The 20,539-nt window shown below is 25.0% G+C and overlaps 2 protein-coding genes and 1 non-coding gene across 3 annotated transcripts in view; 2 read left to right on the top strand and 1 right to left on the bottom strand.

The window, feature by feature from the left end:
• Positions 1-20,539, bottom strand: part of LOC134833197 (uncharacterized) — a 33,712-nt gene that overhangs the window by 11,010 nt on the left and 2,163 nt on the right. The window contains exons 2-3 of the mRNA XM_063847435.1: positions 12,019-12,569; positions 3,928-4,164 (exon numbers count right to left, since the gene is read on the bottom strand). Of these exons, the coding sequence (XP_063703505.1) occupies positions 3,928-4,164; positions 12,019-12,464 (683 nt within the window). The 5' untranslated portion in view covers positions 12,465-12,569. The remainder of the gene's footprint in view (positions 1-3,927; positions 4,165-12,018; positions 12,570-20,539) is intronic.
• Trnap-cgg (transfer RNA proline (anticodon CGG)) lies at positions 7,848-7,919 on the top strand. Its single transcript has one exon. It is a non-coding gene; the product is annotated as a tRNA-Pro (tRNA).
• On the top strand, positions 17,021-18,919 carry LOC134833554 (chaoptin-like). Its single transcript, XM_063847906.1, has 2 exons — positions 17,021-17,200; positions 17,255-18,919. Coding segments are annotated over exons 1-2 (1,470 nt in total). The 5' UTR covers positions 17,021-17,198; the 3' UTR covers positions 18,723-18,919.

The raw sequence follows: 20,539 nt of genomic DNA on the forward strand, positions 1-20,539 counted from the left end.
AAATATTCAAATTCGAGAATACTTAACACATACCACGTATTGTTTTATCTTCATTTAGCATCGCAATCATCGTGACGATTACTTATGAGACCCTCATTTTATATTTAAATAATTTATTATCACAAACGAAAAAATATTTATTCAGGCAGTTGCAATAAGCAAAAATGTTTCATGTTTTATATTTTAAGAAAATTTGAAGAGGAGTACAAAAATGTGAAACTTTTAAATTTTGTCAAGAAAATCTTCTTTAACTCTTATCGATAGGATGATTCGTTTGGGTTATTAGGCGCTCTTAATAAGAAAACAGAACACCTCGTAACTCAAAAAAATTGTCCTATCAATAAAAGAGTTTTTAAAAACGATTTAAGAAGTTTTTATTGACAAATTTGAGAGTTTCACATTTTCATACTCCTCATTTCACATTTTTATACTCCTCTTCAAATTTTCTTCAAACCTTAAGATTTAGTATGAAATAATTTTGTTTATTGCAATTGTCTAAATAAATATTTTTTCGTTTGTGAAAATAAATTATATAAATTTAATATGAGAAAAAAATTCTGAGGAGTATAAAAATGTGAAATGAGGAGTATGAAAATGTAAAACTTTCAAATTTTGTCAAGAAAATCTTCTTAAATCGTTTGAAAGAACTTTTTTATCGATAGGATAATTCTTTTGAGTTATGAGGAGCCCTAAATTAGAAAAAGAAGTTATATGGAGTTCTAAATTAACTTTAAATTAGATCTAAAAATTAAATTGATTTTAAATTAGAACTCCTCATAACTCAAAAAAAAAATTCCAATCGATAAAAGAGTTTTTCTAAACGATTTAAGAAGTTTTTCTTGAAAAATTTTAAAAGTTTCACAATTTTATACTCCTCTTCAAATTTTATTAATATTTTGAACATGAAATACTTTTGTTCATTGCAATTGCCTGAATAAATATTTTCGTTTTTAAATAATAAAAAAAAAATTATAAAATTATAAATTATCAAATTATTATTAAAATATGTTAAAAAAATTTAATGTCTTGAGGAGTACGAAAATGTGAAATTTTAAAAAATAATTTTCTTTTCAAATTTTTAAACATAATTTTACTAAAATTTAATTTTTTAAAATTTTCCTTTACTGCACTTGCCTTATTTACTCATCATTAAATAAATTTTTGTTGTTTTAAAGCACAAAAAGACCGGTAATTTCTACATTGAGGGCTGGCTGTATGAATCACGTCATAGCAACGTGTTAAATAATAATAAATAAATAAATATAAACCATATGCCTTAAAAAACTTGTTTCGTTCTCAAGTAAAAATTTATTGACCTTGAGAAGTTTTTTTTTATTTTGTTTTTTGATATGGAACAGTCTGAAATCGCAAATAACAGAGAAAGTGCTTTAATTTTGGCATTTAAAATCAATAATCATAACTTTCTATTTATTATAAAAATTATGAAAAAAAAAATGTAACGACGCCAAAATATTTCTCTCTAATAATGGCCTTTTATAGCGAAAAATCAACTAGTCGTTCATTTCATTCATGACACTTGTCTTGCCAACAACTCGATTGGCTTGTTGCTTTCGTGTTTTTTTTATTATAATCCAATTTTGGGTTATTTTATAACAATATTAATATAGCAGCAATATCACAGTTTGTTACACTTGTGGGATAAATAAACACAAACACACAAATGTTTTATTTTAAGACAATGACACGAACTTTTCTTGTCTATTTCACGGAGATGAATGTTTCTCCAAGTTGTTTTTTTGCTGAATTATTTACAATCTTTCACTGACTAAATCCATTATTTTCAATCACTGTCCGATTTTGAGCTCTGGATGAGGGAAATAATGAAGGGGATTCCCGATGAGCAGCAAAAAAAAAACTTTTTTTTTCGACTTACCTCCAATTAGAATGAAAATCCAACTAGTTTTACTGCAACTTTGTCGTTATAATGAAATATTTTTCCTCATAATACGTTTTAAAGAATGATGATAATTTCTATCTGTATTATTTTTGTGGTATTTTTTTTTTCATAAAATGTTATAATAAATTTTGTTTATACTCGCAATACATAGACAGTACATCTACCGCGTATTTTATTTATTCAATAGACATGCGCAATAATCCGCCGTATATAAATCCCCTTCTGATATTCTGATGCTCACATATGTTCTCGGCATACACAAATATTATATATATATTTTCCAACAAACGTTCTCGAATGAAACGAGTTTACTTGACAGTCAAAATATTACTGTTTTATAAAGTAACGTGCGAGGCAAGCACTGTGTCTAGCATTAATGGAAAGACCGAATGAGACGGCAACAATCGTGCGCGGCGAAAGAGAGGTTGTTGCAGCGGTGAGAGAGAGAATTTTTATGTATAGTTATCATTTTTGGTCGACTCAATGTTTGGAGCATGCGATCGAATTATGTGGCATGGTTTGAATTATAAACATTTTCTGCTATAGTTTTTATTTTTGAAGGGATTTTTTTTATAAAAGTCAAAAAATATTAATTAGAAAAATATTTAAATGAAAAAAAAATCTTTTTTTTTTAATTCTCTAAATTATTTTGATTTTTTAATAATATTTTTAATTAAAAATTTATTATTTTTTTTATTTAATAAAATAAAAAAAAATAAATTAATTTAAATTTATTTTTTTTTAAAAAGGAAAAAAAATAAATAATAATTTGAAAATTAAATAAATATTTTTTTAAGAACTAAATAAAATTGAAAAAAATTATTTATCTTAATTTTAAATTATTTTTCATTATTATTTATTTTTAAGAATTTTTTCAAAATTAATTAATTAAAAAAAATTATTAAAAATAAATAATAATGAAAAATAATTTAAAATTAAAATAAATAATTTTTTTAAATTTTTATCAATATGGTTTAAAAATTAAAATAATTTTTAAAAATTATGAAAATTAATTTTTTTTTTTTAAAAAAATTTTTTAACTTTAAAAAATATTTTTTAAAAAAATAAAATTAAATTTTAAACTAAATGCTTTAAAAAAATAAAATAATTTTTTAAAATTAATAAATTTCAAATAAAACATTTAAACTAAAATTTCTTAAAAATTAAAAAATTATGAAAATTTATTTTGTTTTATTTTTTAAAATTAAAAATATTTTGAAAAATAAATGAAAAATTAGATAAAATTAAAAAAAAGTTAAAAAAATATTTTAACGAAAAATATTTTAATAAAAATTGGCTTAAAATATATTTTAATAAATATTTTAAATTTTTTTTCCATATTTTCAAGATTATTTCTAACAAAAATCGATTTAATTAAATGATTCGCCTACGTTTATTTTATTTATATTTTTTTTTATTATTTCCCGCATCCCACAATTTTATTTGACCTTTAAATTCTACTTTTAAAGAAAAAATAAAATTTTGTTTTTATTTTTTTTCACATGAATAATAATTTTATTTTCATCTTGGGAATTAACGCAGTAGAAATGTACTGAAGGGAACTCATAAGGCGTGAATGCAACAATGTTGCATACGAATCTTATTGGAAAATTTTTTTTCTTGTTTAAATTTAAAAAAAATAAGAAACCACTTTAATCCTTAATATTCTCCATTACATCAACCACATGCATGAAATTCCCTGAAGTTTGAAATTTTTATTAATAACTCGACGTTTTATTGCATTTTCTCATACATGTTGTCTGATGGAGTGATGAAAGATTTCATTGTACACTTCGTAAAAGAACACAAAAGATCAACGTTAACAAGACAAAATATAAACAAAACGCATTGTAAGCTGTTTGTTGTTCGAGCGGCATATCGGCAAACATGTGTGTTTTGACGTAATAGCCAACTTCTCAACATATTATTCAACAAAATTTTTTTTTGCATCAACAACAATAAATCTCAATTCATGCAGAAAAGTCGACAGAAATTCTCACAATACTTACTCTTCTTGTTGCATTTCCGCGATTCCGCTATCGTTAAGGCTTGTACTGGCTGAGGCATTGGGAGGAGTGTCGTTCAGTTGTTGGTGGTGGTTATTTCCATTGATTACTTGATGAACTGGCACAGTTGGATGCCCCGAGTGATAGCCAATGAACCGTTCGGGATACTCGGAAACGGGAGTTGGCGTTTCGTAGACCACTGTTTCTACCATTGACCCTTTCGAGGAACCGAATGAGACTCTGTGAAAGAAAGAAGATGAGAAAGGGAAATGAAACATGTAATAAAGTTGGAACGTGATTTCGTACAAGACATTGTTGAAGTTGAAGAAGATGAAGTACATTGCGGGAGGTGAATGTACTGACAGATATTGTAATAACAACAACAAATGAAAAAAATCATCATAAAAGGTGTCTATAACTTCTATTATTATTACAAACATTTTGTCTGACTATTAAAGATAGTTTGTATTCACCGTTGTAAAATATTAATAATAAATCAAGGTACGGAAAGAGCAAAAACTAAACTTCAATCATAATGCGTGGTGCGCGGAGTAACAATAATAATAAAATAAAAGTGCGGTGTACAGTTGATATTTTAATGAAGATAATACTTTTTCATTCGCGCACTTGTTACAATTTTAACCATACGAGAGAAGAAAACAAGACATCGGAGATTTAATGAGAGATAAAGCAGAAACAGCAAGAATTTGCTATGCTAACAAGTAGAAGAAGAAAAACGAAGAAGAAGAAAGTCTATTGTCCCTTCACCTAACGAAACGAGAGATTTATTTGCGTCAAGTGTTTTACATATAGCCGATGCTGGTTTAACCTAATTTTGTCTGTGTTTTTGTAATTACACGCTTGACTTGAATTGATGAGAGTTTAAATCTTTATTGATCAGAAATGCTGCAGAGAAACGTGTCCTAATAAAACAAAACAAAAGAAAGTCTATCAAAGTAATTACTCTAGATAATTCCGAGATCTCGAAAATAATTGCAAATGTCGGCATCAAGGTTCCCATAAAACTGCATTTGCGTTTTTGAAAAAGGAAAAAATGCGACTTTGTGGTTTAGTGAATGTCAGTCTGTACGTAGTTTTCGTAATTGGAAGAAGAAATTTAAAAAAAGTCACGTGCTGAAGAACAATTCGATCTGTAAGAGAGTTAAGCTTCCTATTAAACGAGAAGAGAAGGTCTATATGCTTAAAGTCGGCTTAAAGGGAATATCAACCGAACCGAGAATCGTCATTTTAAATCTGAACAAAATTCTGGACTAACGAATTCTGATCTTCTATGCTGAAGGTATTGCAGGAATTAAATGAGGGTATAACGACATTTATCAAAAAATTGGCCATGAAGGAAATGTAAACTATTAGAAAAAATTAAAATTAATATCTTTTTGTGCAGTCATCATGATAAACATATTCAGTAATGCTTTTCCAAGACGAAACTTCAGTTCTTTAAGTTTTATTCTGACCCGTAAGGATGTTAGACAAAAAATTTACGAGGAATCTCGATCTGCAATATCTTTCCTTATAGCTTTTTAAAACATAGTATGAAATGCCTTCCATAGAAGTCTTTTTCTGAATTCATGTTCCGAAAGATCTGGATTCTTATAAATGTCCATCAGCTTTTTTATCTATAGAATTTATTATCGTTTATTGAAACTTATTATCTATAGATGGGCGAAAAACGGGTCAAATTAATCTTTTAAGGATCAGGTTGACCCCTCAGGAGTCAAATTTATCCCTTAAGAGATCAATTTATTCCTTAAACGAGTCCAATCTGATCCCTTAAGAGATCAATATAAGGTCAACTTGATCCATTTAAGACGATTTGACCTCTTGAAGATAATTAAGATTACAAATAATTTTTAAAAAAATTAAATCCGCTTTAGTTACTTTTATAGTTACATCTGATAACTTTTGATAACTATTAAATAAAAAAAAATAAATAAACAGAGAAAATTTTCAAATCTAATTTTTCCATTTGTTTTGTGAGATTAGCAAAAAATTACAAAAATTGCACACGAAAGAATTTTTAACTTTTACATTTTTTTTATTTTCGGAATTTCTCTGATGATGATGATGATGATCATGAAGAAAATAATTACATATCAGATGTTAGTCAATGATATTAAGCTCTATCTCTATACTTTTCTTATTAACATCATCATCACACAGATTAACAACCCAAGATTTACAGTAAATTTTCAATATGTTTCTCTCCGTACAAATGGGTCGTCCATCGGCATTTTTTTTCATATGCCGGTTTTTTTTTACTTTAACAACTATAATTCTTGTAAAGTACAGTTTTGTAAAAATTAAAAAATTTCTCGACGCGTCGTCGTTCCTTTTGGTACTCGGAGGCATGTCAACCAGTGTGTTTGTGCAATAGAGAAACACGACAAATGCATGTTAATAATTGCATGTTAATTATTGTCGTTGTTCATTAAACTTGAAAAAATGTGTGTTTATAATTGATGCGATTGTGACAATAAACAGCTTGTTGCTAATTAGAAAAATGCTTGGAAAACGAAATGGTGTAAACATGAGACGTGCTCTTGAACTGGATGGACTTGAACGAGACACAAAACGAGAGCGTGTCTCGAACGTGCACAGAATATGACATAATTCGATTTCACTTCAGAGACAAATTTGCTTGAAATATCGCGGATTACTCATCCAGACACAAAAAAAAATACCTCAATATATCTTAATCATCTCTATGCTAATTTAACATAATTGTTCCGAGAGTCAATAAATTAAGTCATAACCTACATACATTTTTTTATTGTTATTACTTTTTTTCTAATTTTCAAATAAATTAAAAGTAGTGAGCTGTAATTCCATTCCATTCAATAGCCATTCATTAGGCGAAAAGTTAATTAAAAAATGTCAAACATTCGTTGGTTAGAGTCATATTTTGGTATGAAAAATTCTTCTCGAATTCATTGTCATTGTCAGTCGTAAATTAACAGAATTGAATATAAACAAACGATGTAGACTGCTGTGAGTAGTTTTGCAAAAATTAAACAAATTTTTCATAAACAAAGTATTGAGAAGTTTTTTTCACTTGTTTTTCGAAAAAAAAATAACATGAAAAAAAATAATTAAAAAAAAAAATAAAAAAAATTAAATAAAAAATTAATTAAAATTTAATTTTTTATTTTTATAATTTTTGGTTCATTATTTTTTATAATTTTTATTAAAAAAAATAAAAATTAAATCAAATTAATTAATTTTTTATTTTTATTATTTTTTAATTAATATTTTTGCTATTAAATTTTTAAAAATTAATTAATTAAAAAATTGAATATTAAAAAAATATTTTTTTTTTATTTTTTAAAACTATTTAAAAATATATAAAAAAATTTAGAATTAAAATTAACTTAATTTAAATAAAATATAAAAATTCTTTTAAAAAAAAAATAAATTTTAAATTAAATTAAATTTAAAAATTTAAAAATAAATCTATTAATTTTAATTTAATTAATTAGTTATTTTTTAATTTAATTAATTAGTTAATTTTTAATTTAATTTAAAATAAAATAAATGAATAAAAATAATTATTTTATTAAAAAAAATTATTTGAAAAAAAAATGTTAAAAAAATTTAATTAAAAAATAATTAAATTAAAAAAATAAATTCAAATTAAATTAATTGAAAAAAATTCTTAAAAAAATGTTAAAAATTAATTAATTTTAAATTTAATTAATTTTAATTTTTTTTAAATAAAATATTTAAAAAAATTAAAAAATATATGCTAATTCGATTTTATCAATTTCATTCGTCTCACTTGAAATCGATGCAAATCGCCTTCACGCAAATTCAAATAGTAGAATAGTCGGTATGGAAGTTCGCCAAAAATGAGGGGAAAAATTGCTGTAGTAAGTGTACGGTAAAAAGTGTCCGTATTGCATAAGGCTTTCATGGTCTAGAGGTATGATTCTCGCTTCGGGTGCGAGAGGTCTCGGGTTCGATTCCCGATGAAAGCCCAAATTTTTTGTTACTTTTTTTTAATTTTTTTTTTTCTTATAATATCGATCAATAATTGCAAATCAATTAAAGAAAATCTGATTTATTTATTTATTTTTGTAAAAAAAATTAAATATTTTATTTTTTCATTCAAAATTGGTGGGGTTTTCGAAAATCGAAACACATAACCGGCTTATTTAAATCTCTTGCATTTTAATGAATTTATTTTCTCTCTTTTTTGTGTGTTCGAAATGTACATTTTCGCTCATTTTTGAGCCGGTCCCTCTACCAAAATCTATTTTTAAGAGGAAAAATATTAAAAAGCTATCAAACAAACAACAGTTGACAAATGACATCAAAATAAATCATTACGTGCATCTATTTTTGTTTTCTCCCAAATAATGTGAGAAAAAAAAACTTCAAAAGGAAGATTGCTCTTGCACAGTAATTAAACTTGACGTCTTTGCGTAGGTAATCATCACGTTTATCATAGTTATCAGAGAAAAAGAGAGAAAACACGCAATGGCGCATAATGATGGGCGTCTTGTCTTGTTCCGGTATGTCACATCACGAAAATGATGATTCATCTGTCGACGTGCCATAGCATAAAATCAATGGGAAAAAAGTAACACGATACGAAAAAGCACACAAATATTTGCAATAATTGATTTAGTATTTTAAAAATAAATTAAATAAATAAAACGAGTGTGTGGGGAAGGAAAAAAAATATTTATCTGAAATTTTTGTATGGCACATCGAGAGATAGAGGAAAGGTTGTGTGGGTAAAGCTGATTCAATTTATTTTTATTTTTTGTGCAATTTTCTATATCTTGATGTGTTCTTGGTTGAATAGAAAATAAACGAAAGCACATGTGCGGTTTTGTTTCTTCTTTTTTTTTGTATTTTAATTAAAATAGAGCGATTCTGAATTCGCTTGTTTATTAACTGCGCCATTTATTTCAATCGGTTGGGTGTGTGTAGGAACATTATTATTTTAAAGCTATTAAAGGTGATTATAAACGTTGGTATTGTTGCATTTGTTGCAACCAAGCTCTGTTGTCGCCGTGTTGTCATATAATTAGATTGGAAGAATTGTTTGTTGCTCGTTGATTATTGCACGAGTCAAAAAGTGACGAAGGGTCAAGTATGATATTGATTCGAACTTTTAAAGGTTTGACTTTTGAAGGTTTTAACTGTGAAATTATTAAAAGTTGTCTTTAGAATCAAATTTTTTAATTTAACCACGTGACCTTTTTCATCTAATTTGTTAACTTAACCACGTGACTTATCTCACCAAACGTCAATCCCTGCTTAATATCGTATTTTCTCTACAATTAGGAGAACTATGCGATATTACAGGGATTGACGTTTAATGAAATAAGTCACGTGGTTAAAACAAAAGGTCACGTGGTTAAATTGAAACATTTTAATAAATAAAAAGAATTCTTTGATCTACTTTACGGATTGAAATGAAATTAACATCTAAGAAAAATGGATCAACCTCTTTTTATTTATTCAAATGTTTCAATAAAACCACGTGACCTTTTCATCTAATTTGTTAACTTAACCACGTGACTTATTTCATCAAACGTCAATCCCTGTTTAATATCGCATTTTCTCTACATTTAGAAGAAAAATGCGATATTACAGGGATTGACGTTTAATGAAATAAGTCACGTGGTTAAAACAAAAGGTCACGTGGTTAATTTGAAACATTAGAATAAACAAATTAAACTACTTTACGGATTGAAAAGAGATGAAATTAACCTCTAAAAATTATATTTAGAAGTTCAATTAATTCCTTAAGGATTCTAAGAAATCAGTAAGGAATTAATTGAACTTCGCTTGTCACTCAAAAGAGGTTAATTTCATCCCTTTTCAATCCGTATAGTTAGTCAATCCTATAAACAACTTTTTTATATTTTTTTTCTTTGAAATGCGATAAAAAAGTAACATTCCCTTGAAAATTAATGAAAATGCATTAGAAAGTATTATCGCAAATATTGACTGAATAAGTCGTTAATCCATCATGCACATAAAAAATGACTCCATCATACGAATATCATCGATAATGATAAAGTTCATTGCGTCATCGCCGTGAATACATTTTCAAAGTCATTAACAAGAAGCAGCGGTGATAAATGATAATAATTACCGCTAAACAATTATCAACTTTTTCTAATATACTAACGTATGTGTTCATATCTATCGTAAAGGGAATCCGAGCCAAGATATGATCTGTTTACGCTTTTTTATTTCATTTTTTGTTATTACTAACAATTATAACGATTTGGGTTAAAGCGTCTGGTCTTTCCTACATTAATTCATTAATTTTATTTGTCTTTTTTTTTCGAGATTGATGTCATTGCTATTTACTCTTCATTTTATTATTTTATTGATTTAATTAAATTAAAATAAACTCGATCAAAAGTTTATTGTTCAACGCCTTTTCACGAAACTGAATTAAAAACAGCTTTTTTATTGTGCATTTAGTCTTGGCATAGTCGCTGTACTTATTTATTATTATTTCATCAATCATTTAATCAACGCGTCTCTCTCATTTACGCTGACCAGTAATTACAAGAACAATAAAGTAATTCTGGTGTGCATTAAATAAAATGCATTAACCTATTGCTCTGCCTTTTATTTGCGCCGCGTGCATTACGAAAATATTTATAGATTATAAAAAAAGTTTGATCCAGTTTGATGTTTTATTTTTTACTGCTTTTATTTCGCAGTAAGCAATTATATATGGTGCATTTTATTCTCTACTAATGGTAGGCATTTAGAGAATCAAAGGAGGAGTGCATATATGCGAGAAAAACGAAGAATGGCAGTAACAATAGGTTTTCTAGGTTACTGTAAAAGTATTTAATCTGCCAACATCTGGATTATTAATCAAGTGAGCGTGGAAGTGCATTTTATGGGAATTCAAATAAAAATCTGGAAATGTTAAAAAATGCGCTTTCGAATGAAAAATTCGTTGAGACTTTCTACTTGTTTTTTATAGATCTTCATGCCTTGTAATTATATTACGTGAATATAATTTTTTTAACAAAAAAAAAAAAAAAAAAAATTAAATAGATGTTTTAGTACAAGTGCTAAAACAGTTTAAATTTGAATGCAAATGTTAATTGCGACAGACTTTCTGAACCGAGGAATTTTTTTAAATTTACGAAATTTGTTTTTTATTTTATTTTATGTGATTTTTATGAAAATTGACATTTTTATTTAAATTTTAATTCGAAAAAAATTTTTGAATTTTAAATATTTTATTATTTTTGTAAAAATTTCAAATTTTTCAGATTTTTTATTTTAATTTAAAAAACTTTTTAATTTTAAATATTTTATTATTTTTGTTAAAATTTTAAATTTTTCAGATTTTTTTTATTTTGACAATTTTTATTTTTTTTACGAATTATTCAATTAATTTATTTAAAAAATATTTAAATTTTTTTTTTTAAAAAAAAAAAATAAAATAATATTAATAAATTTGAAAAAAAATTTAGTATTGAATATTTAAATTTTTTTAAAATTATTTTTTTTTATTTTTATTTAAATTGACTTTTTATCAATTTTTATGATTTATTAAAAATTCTCAAATAGTAGATTTTAGTTTTTTACGAAATAAAATAAAAATAAATAAAAAAATAAAATTTGAAATAAAAAAAATAAAATAAAATTAATAAATTTGAAGAAAAAATTAAAAAAAATTTTTTTTAGATTTTTTTAAAATTATTTTTTAAATTTTTATTTAAATTGACTTTTTATCAATTTTTATGATTTATTAAAAATTTTCAAATCGTAGATTTTAATTTTTTACGAAATAAAAAATTATTACTTTTCTTCAAAAAAAAATCTTTTATTTAAAGATATTTATATTCTTTTCAATTGTTTAATTATAAAATATTTAAATAAAAATTTTTTTTATTTTTTATAAAAAAAAATAAATTTAATAAAAAGAGGAAATTTTTTTTCAATTTTTTTTTAAATTTTTTTTTCAATTTTTTTTTAATTTTTTTTAAATTTTTTTTTAATTTTTTTTTTAAATTATTTTTTTCGTATGTTTGTTTGTTTGTTCAAGTATTAATTGAATCAAAAAAAAAATGTTTTTCTCACCTTTTTAGTGTGACTTTTTTCTGTTGTATCTGTTCCTTTTGTGATTGTTCTTGTTGTTTCTGTTCTTCCATGTTTTTCTTCATGCTTTTCAACTTATTTCCCAAATACTCAACATTATTATCACTTTTTACTGCATGTCCATTCTTTTTCTCATCACAATTTGACACTGCGTTCTTCAAAATGTTCTTTTGATTCTTCTGCTGATCACTCAGTTGTGTCTTTATTGCATCACCATTCGCCTGTTTTTTCTCATAGCTCAGTAATTTGGTATTTTCGTCGACGAGATCTTCGTCTTGCTCGTCTTGGTGCAAATTATTTATCGTAATAATTGTCGTTGTCGTTGTGTCACTATTACCATTATTTGTGGTATTTGTGATGTTATTCAAATTGAGACTTAGATTACGATTTGGTGAATGCTCTTCGACGGGAATCATGTACGACAACATTTTTATGGGTTCTTCAAGAGACTTTTATTGAGTGTCTATAAGCAATTTGTGTCTACATCGGTAATTACACGCACTTTTTAATGATCATCGCTGGAACAAGGAAACCTGAAACGAAAAATAAACAGACAATGATGAGTATTATGTGTGAACAAAACCATTTTCGAGACTTAGCACATAATAAAAATAGTCAAATCATCAACGAGGAAGTCCAAATATGACAAAAATCAGATTTAAGAAAAAAAAACTCACACAAAACTTTTCAATTTACTTCAATTAGATTAGGAAACTATAAATTTATTTTTGGATCATCTTATCAAGTCACTCGCATGAGAAACGACGTCTTTAAATCCAAAAAAACACAAACTAATCATCACAACTTCTCAAAAAAAAAACTCAACATTTTTATTGCTGCTACTTAAAAAGTGTTCCCCTTCGAGATTTGGAGAGTTTTATGTTCGCGTGCTGTATACTTTACAAAAATAAAATGATTATGAAAACACACAAAAGGCAAGTTATTAAAGGCACGACATGATTAATCGCATCAAAGTTTTAACTCTTATTTTTTAAAGTCTTCATAAAAACGCAAAAAAAAAACAAAATATTTGACTAGAAAGGCACGAAATACGAATTTTAACTGTTTTGCCTGCTTAACATTTCAATTAATGAACTGCTAAAATAATTAAAGGCATGTATAGAAAGGCACAAAAAGATACAAAGATATAAATCTCAGTTACAGTGTCCAAGATATAATAAAAAAATGCTTTCATCACGATTTCTTCTGGTGATCTCAAAAAACAAGACGGAAATTAATAATAATCATAATTTGAAACAAACAAAAAGTTTATGAAGTTTATTAATTGCGTTTGTTTTTTTAAAAGAATGATATGTTGTGAAAAATTTGTGTTTCGCAAGGTTCTAATTTTTTATGAATTTTTATTTCTATCAGTTTTTAAAGTTTTTCAAATAAATAAAATTGTAAGATGTTCAAAAGTTTTTTTTTTCAAAATTAAAATTATAATAGTTTAATTAAAAAAAAAATTTAAAAATAAAAATAAAATAATTTAATTTTTATTTATTAGGTTTAATAAATTTTTTTTTATTATTTAAATTTAAATTTTTGAAAAAATTATTTTTTTTTCTAAAAAAAACTTTAATAAAAAATTTATTGTTTATTTTAATTTTAATTAAAAATAAAATAAATTAAAATTATTTTTTTTATTATTTTGCTCAAAAAAAGGTGAAAAAAAAATAAAATAAAAATTTTATTAAAAAAATAAAAAAAAATTTAAATTTAAAAAAGAAAATAAAATTTTAATTTAAATTTGAAAAAATAAATTTTCAATTAAAATTTAGAAAAATTAAAATAAATATTAAATTAAAATTTAAAAAAAATGAAATAAATTTTTAATTAAAATTAAATAAATTGAAAAAAAATCAAATAAATTTTGAATTATAATCAATTTTTTTTCAATTAAAATTATAAAAAAATTAAAAGAAATATTAAACAAAAAGTTAAAAAAAAATAAAATATTTTTTGGATTAATAATAAAAAAAAGTTTTAAAATAAAATTATAAAAAATAAAATAATTTTAAAAAATATTTTGAATAAAATTTAAAAAAATGAAAAATTGAAATAAATTTTTAATAAAAATTAAAAAAAAAATAATATAAAAGTAAATTAAAATTTAAAAAAAAAATTTTTTTTTGATTTAAAAAAAATAAAAAAAATTATTAGAAAAAAAATAAAATTTAAAATTAAAATTAAATAAAATAAAATTAAAAAAATATTCAGAAGTACATTTCGCGATAGAAAATGCGAAACATAAATTTTTCACAATAGACAAGCGAATTAAAAAAAAAATACTCGGAAATCAGTGTTGAATGGTTATTGTTATTGTTTGTTCATAAAATATTGATATTTTTGGGTGACATTTACGAATATTTTTTGGGTGTTCGATTTGATGTCATTACGTGTGCAATATACACAAACAAAACAAAGCAAAAAAAACATTCATTTGTTTTTATAAGGAAACCCCATAAAAAGTTCGTGCCTTATTTGTATTTATCAAAGCCAAAATATTTCTGACAAACTTTATTTATTGTTTGGGTTAAAAAAAATCATTCACTATACTTTTAATGTGTTCTACCGCAACAATTCTAACATTCGTTTAACTAAAAAAAAAAACGTAAATCAGGTTACGAGAACTAAAGAAAAAAAAAGTTTGTGGCGATATCACATTAAAATCCATTAGAGTTCAACATAAAAAGGTAAATAAAGTCACATGGCAATGACAACCATGAAAAGTGCTTTGTTTTAATTGGAAAAACACACATGATGGAAAATGGACGTCGACTTGGGTGTGGTCTGGATATTATATGCGATAATGAAAATTATACTAATTATAAAAGGATATCACAGCGCGATATTCTTGACATATTTTGAAAGCAAAAAAAAATTGATGGAAAATTCCATTTTTCATAAAAATTTTTTTTCTTACTTTTTTATTGTATTTTTTTTTCTAAAAGAAAAAAAAATTAATTGAAATATGTCTATAAAATACATTGTAACTGTAAATCGCTGTTAATACAGAATGTGTCGTTCTTCAGAGAAAGAAGAAGAAAGGAAGCACGACAAGACGTAATACAAAAGAAATTTAATTACATCGTTCTTCTCCGAGTTTTTTACCGCACACACAACTTTTGCTACAATATCACATTCATCATATCGAATGATACAGTTACCAACCTGTTTTTAGATTATGTATCGCTTAGGCTTCTCAGCAAGCTAATCAAAACGATATCTATTGAATTTTTGGCAATGATCACTTTTTAACTACCTGATTGCTTAAAATTATTGCTTGTGTTGCGTAAAAGGTCAATATTCTTTTTTAATTTTTATTTTATTAATTTCAAATTAAATTGTTATCAGGAAAAAATTACGACTTTTTATTTTCACTTGGAGATGCTTTCGTTAATTATTTTATTCGGCAAATTGTTTTCTATTAATAGAAAAAAATTAAATGAAAACAAAAATCATGCCATTTTCTTATCATTTTAATGGAAGAACGAACAGGACTGGTAAGTATTTTTTTTTGTTTAATAGAATATTTTTACAATAAAATAAAATAAATTTTTTATTTTTTTTTTAGAAAATTTTAAATAATTAAAAATAAATAAAATATTAAAATATTTAATTAAATTATTTTATTTATTTTTTAAATAATTTAATCTTTTTGTATAAATTTTTTTTATTTTTAAATTTTATAATAATTTTAAAAAAGTTAAGTAAAAAAACTTATAATTAATTTAAAATTAAATTATTAATTAATATAATAAAATAAATATAAAAATAAAAAAATAATTTTTTAAATTCAGTTATTTTTTTAATTTATTTAATTATAAATTAAATTTTATTTAATTTTTATTTATTTTTTTTTAATTTAAAATAAAATTTAATAAATATAAATATAAAATTTTAAATGAAGTAAATTTATAGTTAATTAATTAATAATTAAATATTTTTTTATTTTAATATTTTTTATATTTTATAATAATATTTTTAAAAAATTAAATAAAAAAAGAATTTATAATAATTTAAAAATTAAATTATTAATTTAAAAAAAAATAAAATAAATGAAAAAATAAATATTAAAAAAATAAATAAATTAATAAAATTTTAAATTAAATTATTATTTAATTTATTTTTTAACTAAATTTATTTTTATATTTTTAAATAATATTTTTTAAAATTTTTTTTTAATTTTAGAAAAATCCAAACCAAGCAAAAATCTTAACTTTTTTAAAATATTTTTTTAATTAAATAAAGCCAATTCATGTAGATTCGTTGGGATGATCATATTGTACGAAAAGGGGGATTTTCCAGCCCTGTCGGTATATTACTAAACATATGCGATTTCGTTTGTTTACGTTTAAGGCAGGAATGTACTGATAAGAAATGCCGAGAGAAATATTTTTGGAGTTGTAGTATTACTCATGAAAGGGCATTTCTCACAATTCCCATAGAGTTTCGACCAATAGGATGGACATTAATTCGGCATTTCTTCCAACGAAATAATAAATTTCTCAATTTTCTTCTCATGAATCACTCATTTACTGATAACTCTATTTACTATTTACTTCTCGCATAATCTCTTCTTCGTTTTCTTACAAATAATTTTTTTCTATCATTTTCTTCATTAAATACAATTGGTTTGTTTGTTCTTTTTTGTTTTTATTATTTTCAATTTACTCTTCGTCATCCATTGTTGTCTCTATATATTTACAGAGCTCAGTTGTAAGTTTTTTTTTTATAACAATAACGATTTGCATCACCTACATTAATAAAAGTCAAGTGAGCCACTGACTGAAACTTCCTTTCTTCATAAAATGGGAAGTTAGAGTGAATCGTTTTGAGTTTTTTTCGTCTCTCGAGAGATGACTTGAAAATGTTCAAATGGGCACTCTGCTTGCTCTCTAGCACAAAATATATAAAATTTCTTATCGTCTTATTAAATTTATGTATAGAGTTCAATACATATGGATCACATATGTGGTGTAGTTGCCCTCGAATTAAGATAATAGTGTGTTGTTTGGAAAGAAAAATGTACAATAATTTAATCTTCGTAAAATGAGCACACAGGCAGCATTTAGTTTGTGACTCTCTTCTTAATAAGTTCACATCTTTCGTTTCTTTTAGATTTTTTTTTGTATTTGTGAATTTCCCCCCTTGTGAAAATGTGAGTAAAAATTATTCTCTGACACGAACTTTTATTAATTTTTCTTTTTTACAGGAAACATCTCGAATTTGGCATACTTTGTCTCTTGATCTTCTGTCTTGACACTCATGCCATTACCTTCGTTTGCAACGGGCAGTCATGCAATTCGGACAACATCAAGATCTCCGCGAACCACGAAATAACCATACGGCTCGATGAGTTTGATGATCACATCGAGTTCAAGGATTCCGTAATACCGCAGATACTTCGTGTCGTTGTCAGTGTACCGGAAAACATTAACAACTTCATCGCAACTCGAAGTGCAATCGGGCAAATTCAACCGATGGCTTTTAAGCAACTTTTCGGCTTGTACACGTTGAATTTGGCGGAGAACTTTTTGACATCTGTCGATGAAAAGCATTTTTCCGGATTAACACAGTTACGATGGATGTTCTTGTCTCATAACAAAATCAGCCAGATTCATCCAAATGCTTTCAAAACAATGGCGGAACTGGAGTATTTGAACATTTCATCAAATCAACTTCAAACCTTGGATAAAAAAGTTTTCACGAACTTGAAGAAGCTTGAAGCTATCTATTTAGATCACAATCGATTAAGTGTCCTACCGAGAACGATCTTTGAAAGGAATCGTAACTTAAGATTTGTGGATGTTTCGCATAACCAACTGATGACCTTCAACTTGGTCTTTCACGATTCACTTTTCATGCTGAATCTAGCGTTCAATGAGATTGAAAGCTTCAAAGTTGACTTCAAAACTGAATCTCGTCCTGATGGCGATATTTCAATCCTTAGATTGGAGAATAACCATCTTCATGACATTTCGAACGTCACATCACTGAATCTCTCGTTCGAACTGAGCTTGGCAAATAATTTGATAGCATATCACAGACCTGATTCCTTGGATCAACTGAATCCCTTTGATAACATGAAAAATTTGTGGAGTTTAAACATTTCCAATACCGGCTTCCATTTTGGACATGTTTCAAGTACCAACGACAATCCCTTCGGAAAAATGTCAGAACTCAAAGAACTTGATTTGTCCTACAATGACTTGCGTGAAATCAACCTTATGCAAATTCGTGTTATGGAACTCCGAAGTCTTCAGTTGAACGGGAATAATTTGACGGAATTGAATATCGCGCCAATTGGGCGTATCCTTCCCAATTTACGGGCACTCGAGATATCAGATAACAAGTTTAATTGTACCTATCTGCGAATGTTGATGCAACAGTTGAACCAGGAACATCACGCAAGACTCGAAATTAGTATCAGGGACGATTTGACGGTGAAAAATTCGACGCATGTGAATGGCGTTGGATGTATCGATTTGGCAGCGAGACTCAATAAAGCCTCTGATGGGATATTTGATGGCGATAAGATGAACGAACATGATACAAGATTGAAAGTTTTGGAAGAACGAATTGATGATTTGTTTCAAAAACTGAATCAAGCACTCGAACTTCAACAAAATTTCGCCAAAGTATTGCGAAATTTTACTCGGACATTCGAATATGGCACGTAAGAGGGATTTTTGTAGAATAAGGGAAGAATTTATATGAAAAATTAGAGAGATTAGACAGACACTAGAATAGTGCATTTACGTTAGGGGAACTTTTTTTCAACACGCAAACCCATGAATTTGTCACTTCCATTTTCACTAAAAATAATAAATAAATACGTGTTTAAGGAAAAAGACCGATGGGTCTGATGAAATCTTAATTATTGTTTATTGTTTTTATTTTCCTTCAGTCTTTGTTTGAATAACTGCATGCGAAAATTGATCCTCTTTCAACAGTAATATTTCCGTAATTTTCTTCGGTTTTGATCACAATCTCAAATTACTGCAGAACGTTAAATGCATTTGACGGCATTTGACATCCACGTACAAATATTTACTGTGCTGTAAATAGCTAAATGGGTGCACGTGCACCATATTGTTGTCGTCTGTCGACCGGTATCGTATCTTTTATCGATTTTTCTCCGACGAAAGAGAGTCACATGTGTTGGTATTGGGGATTGTAAGTTATTCGATAGTTTATTTTTTTGTTATTTTTTATTTTATTTTTAAAATATTTTTTTTATTACCAAATTTTTTAAATTTTTAATTTTTGTAATTATTTTTCAAATTTTTTTGTTAATTTTAAAAAAATTTTTTTAATTATTTTTAAAAAATTTTTGAATTTTTTTTTTATTATTTTTCAATTTTTTTTAAATCTTTTTTAAATATTTTTGATTTTTTTTTATTTTTTAATTATTTAAAAAAAATTTAATTAGTTTTTAAAATTTATTTTAATAATTTTTTTTTTAATTTTTGAATTAAATTTTATTTATTTATGCTCAAACGCTGATTTTTTTAACAAGTTATTTTTTGACCAGTTTTAAGCCTAAAATTGCATAAATATTCATTATAAAGTAAATTTTTTTAAATTAAAAAAAAAATTAATTTAATTTTTATATTTAATTAAAAATATTTTTTAAGTTTTTTTTTCATTTATTTTGTAAATTTTGTCAAATTTGTAGTCAATTTTGTAAAAATTAAATTATTTTAATTTTTTAAAAAAAGTAAGAATTTTTGACAATTTTTGAATTTTTAAATATTTCTACATATAAAAAAATTTAAAATTAACTTAAGAAAAAATTTCATGCAACTATTTTTTTATTAAAATTTAAAATTTGATCAAAAAATTTTTTATAAAAAAAAATTAAGTTTTATTTTCATATTTTATCAACTTTAAGACATTTTTTAATTTTTTTTTTAATTTTAAGCAAAAATTTTATTTTTTTTTAAATTATTTTCTTTTACGAGACTCGAGCTTCATAAAATTCAAACTCTTACAATCCCTCGCCAATATAGAAAATTTATTATTAAGATTTGTAGCAAGAATTTTTATCTAAATTGATGGCAACCAATGTTTATAGTCGCTCTGTTGGAAAATGTTGGATGATCGGAAAAGTAAAACGCAGAAGAAAGGTGACCTTTAAATATTTTCCGTTTTCACCGAAATTATTTCTCGTACGATATTACCCGTTAATTCGATCGTTAAAAATTTTTGTAAAATCCCAAAATGTGACTTGAATTATTTTAGAAAAAAAAATATAAAAATTTCTTTTAACATTTCAATAAAAAATTCATCTATTAAAATTTTCGACACGCATTCAAACGAGACCTCAAAGTCAATTTTTTAATTTAACAGGAAGCAGCTACCTTACCAAAAAATGAAACATTTTTGATCGCGATCGTCATTAATCAACGACGACGACAACAACTTGTTGGTTGTTTAATTCAATTCAATTTAATTAAATTATCATAAATATAAATGTCATGCTGAAAGTTCATCC

This window comes from Culicoides brevitarsis, chromosome 3 (genome assembly GCF_036172545.1).
Source record: "Culicoides brevitarsis isolate CSIRO-B50_1 chromosome 3, AGI_CSIRO_Cbre_v1, whole genome shotgun sequence".
In the NCBI taxonomy this organism is placed as follows: Eukaryota; Metazoa; Arthropoda; class Insecta; order Diptera; family Ceratopogonidae; genus Culicoides; species Culicoides brevitarsis.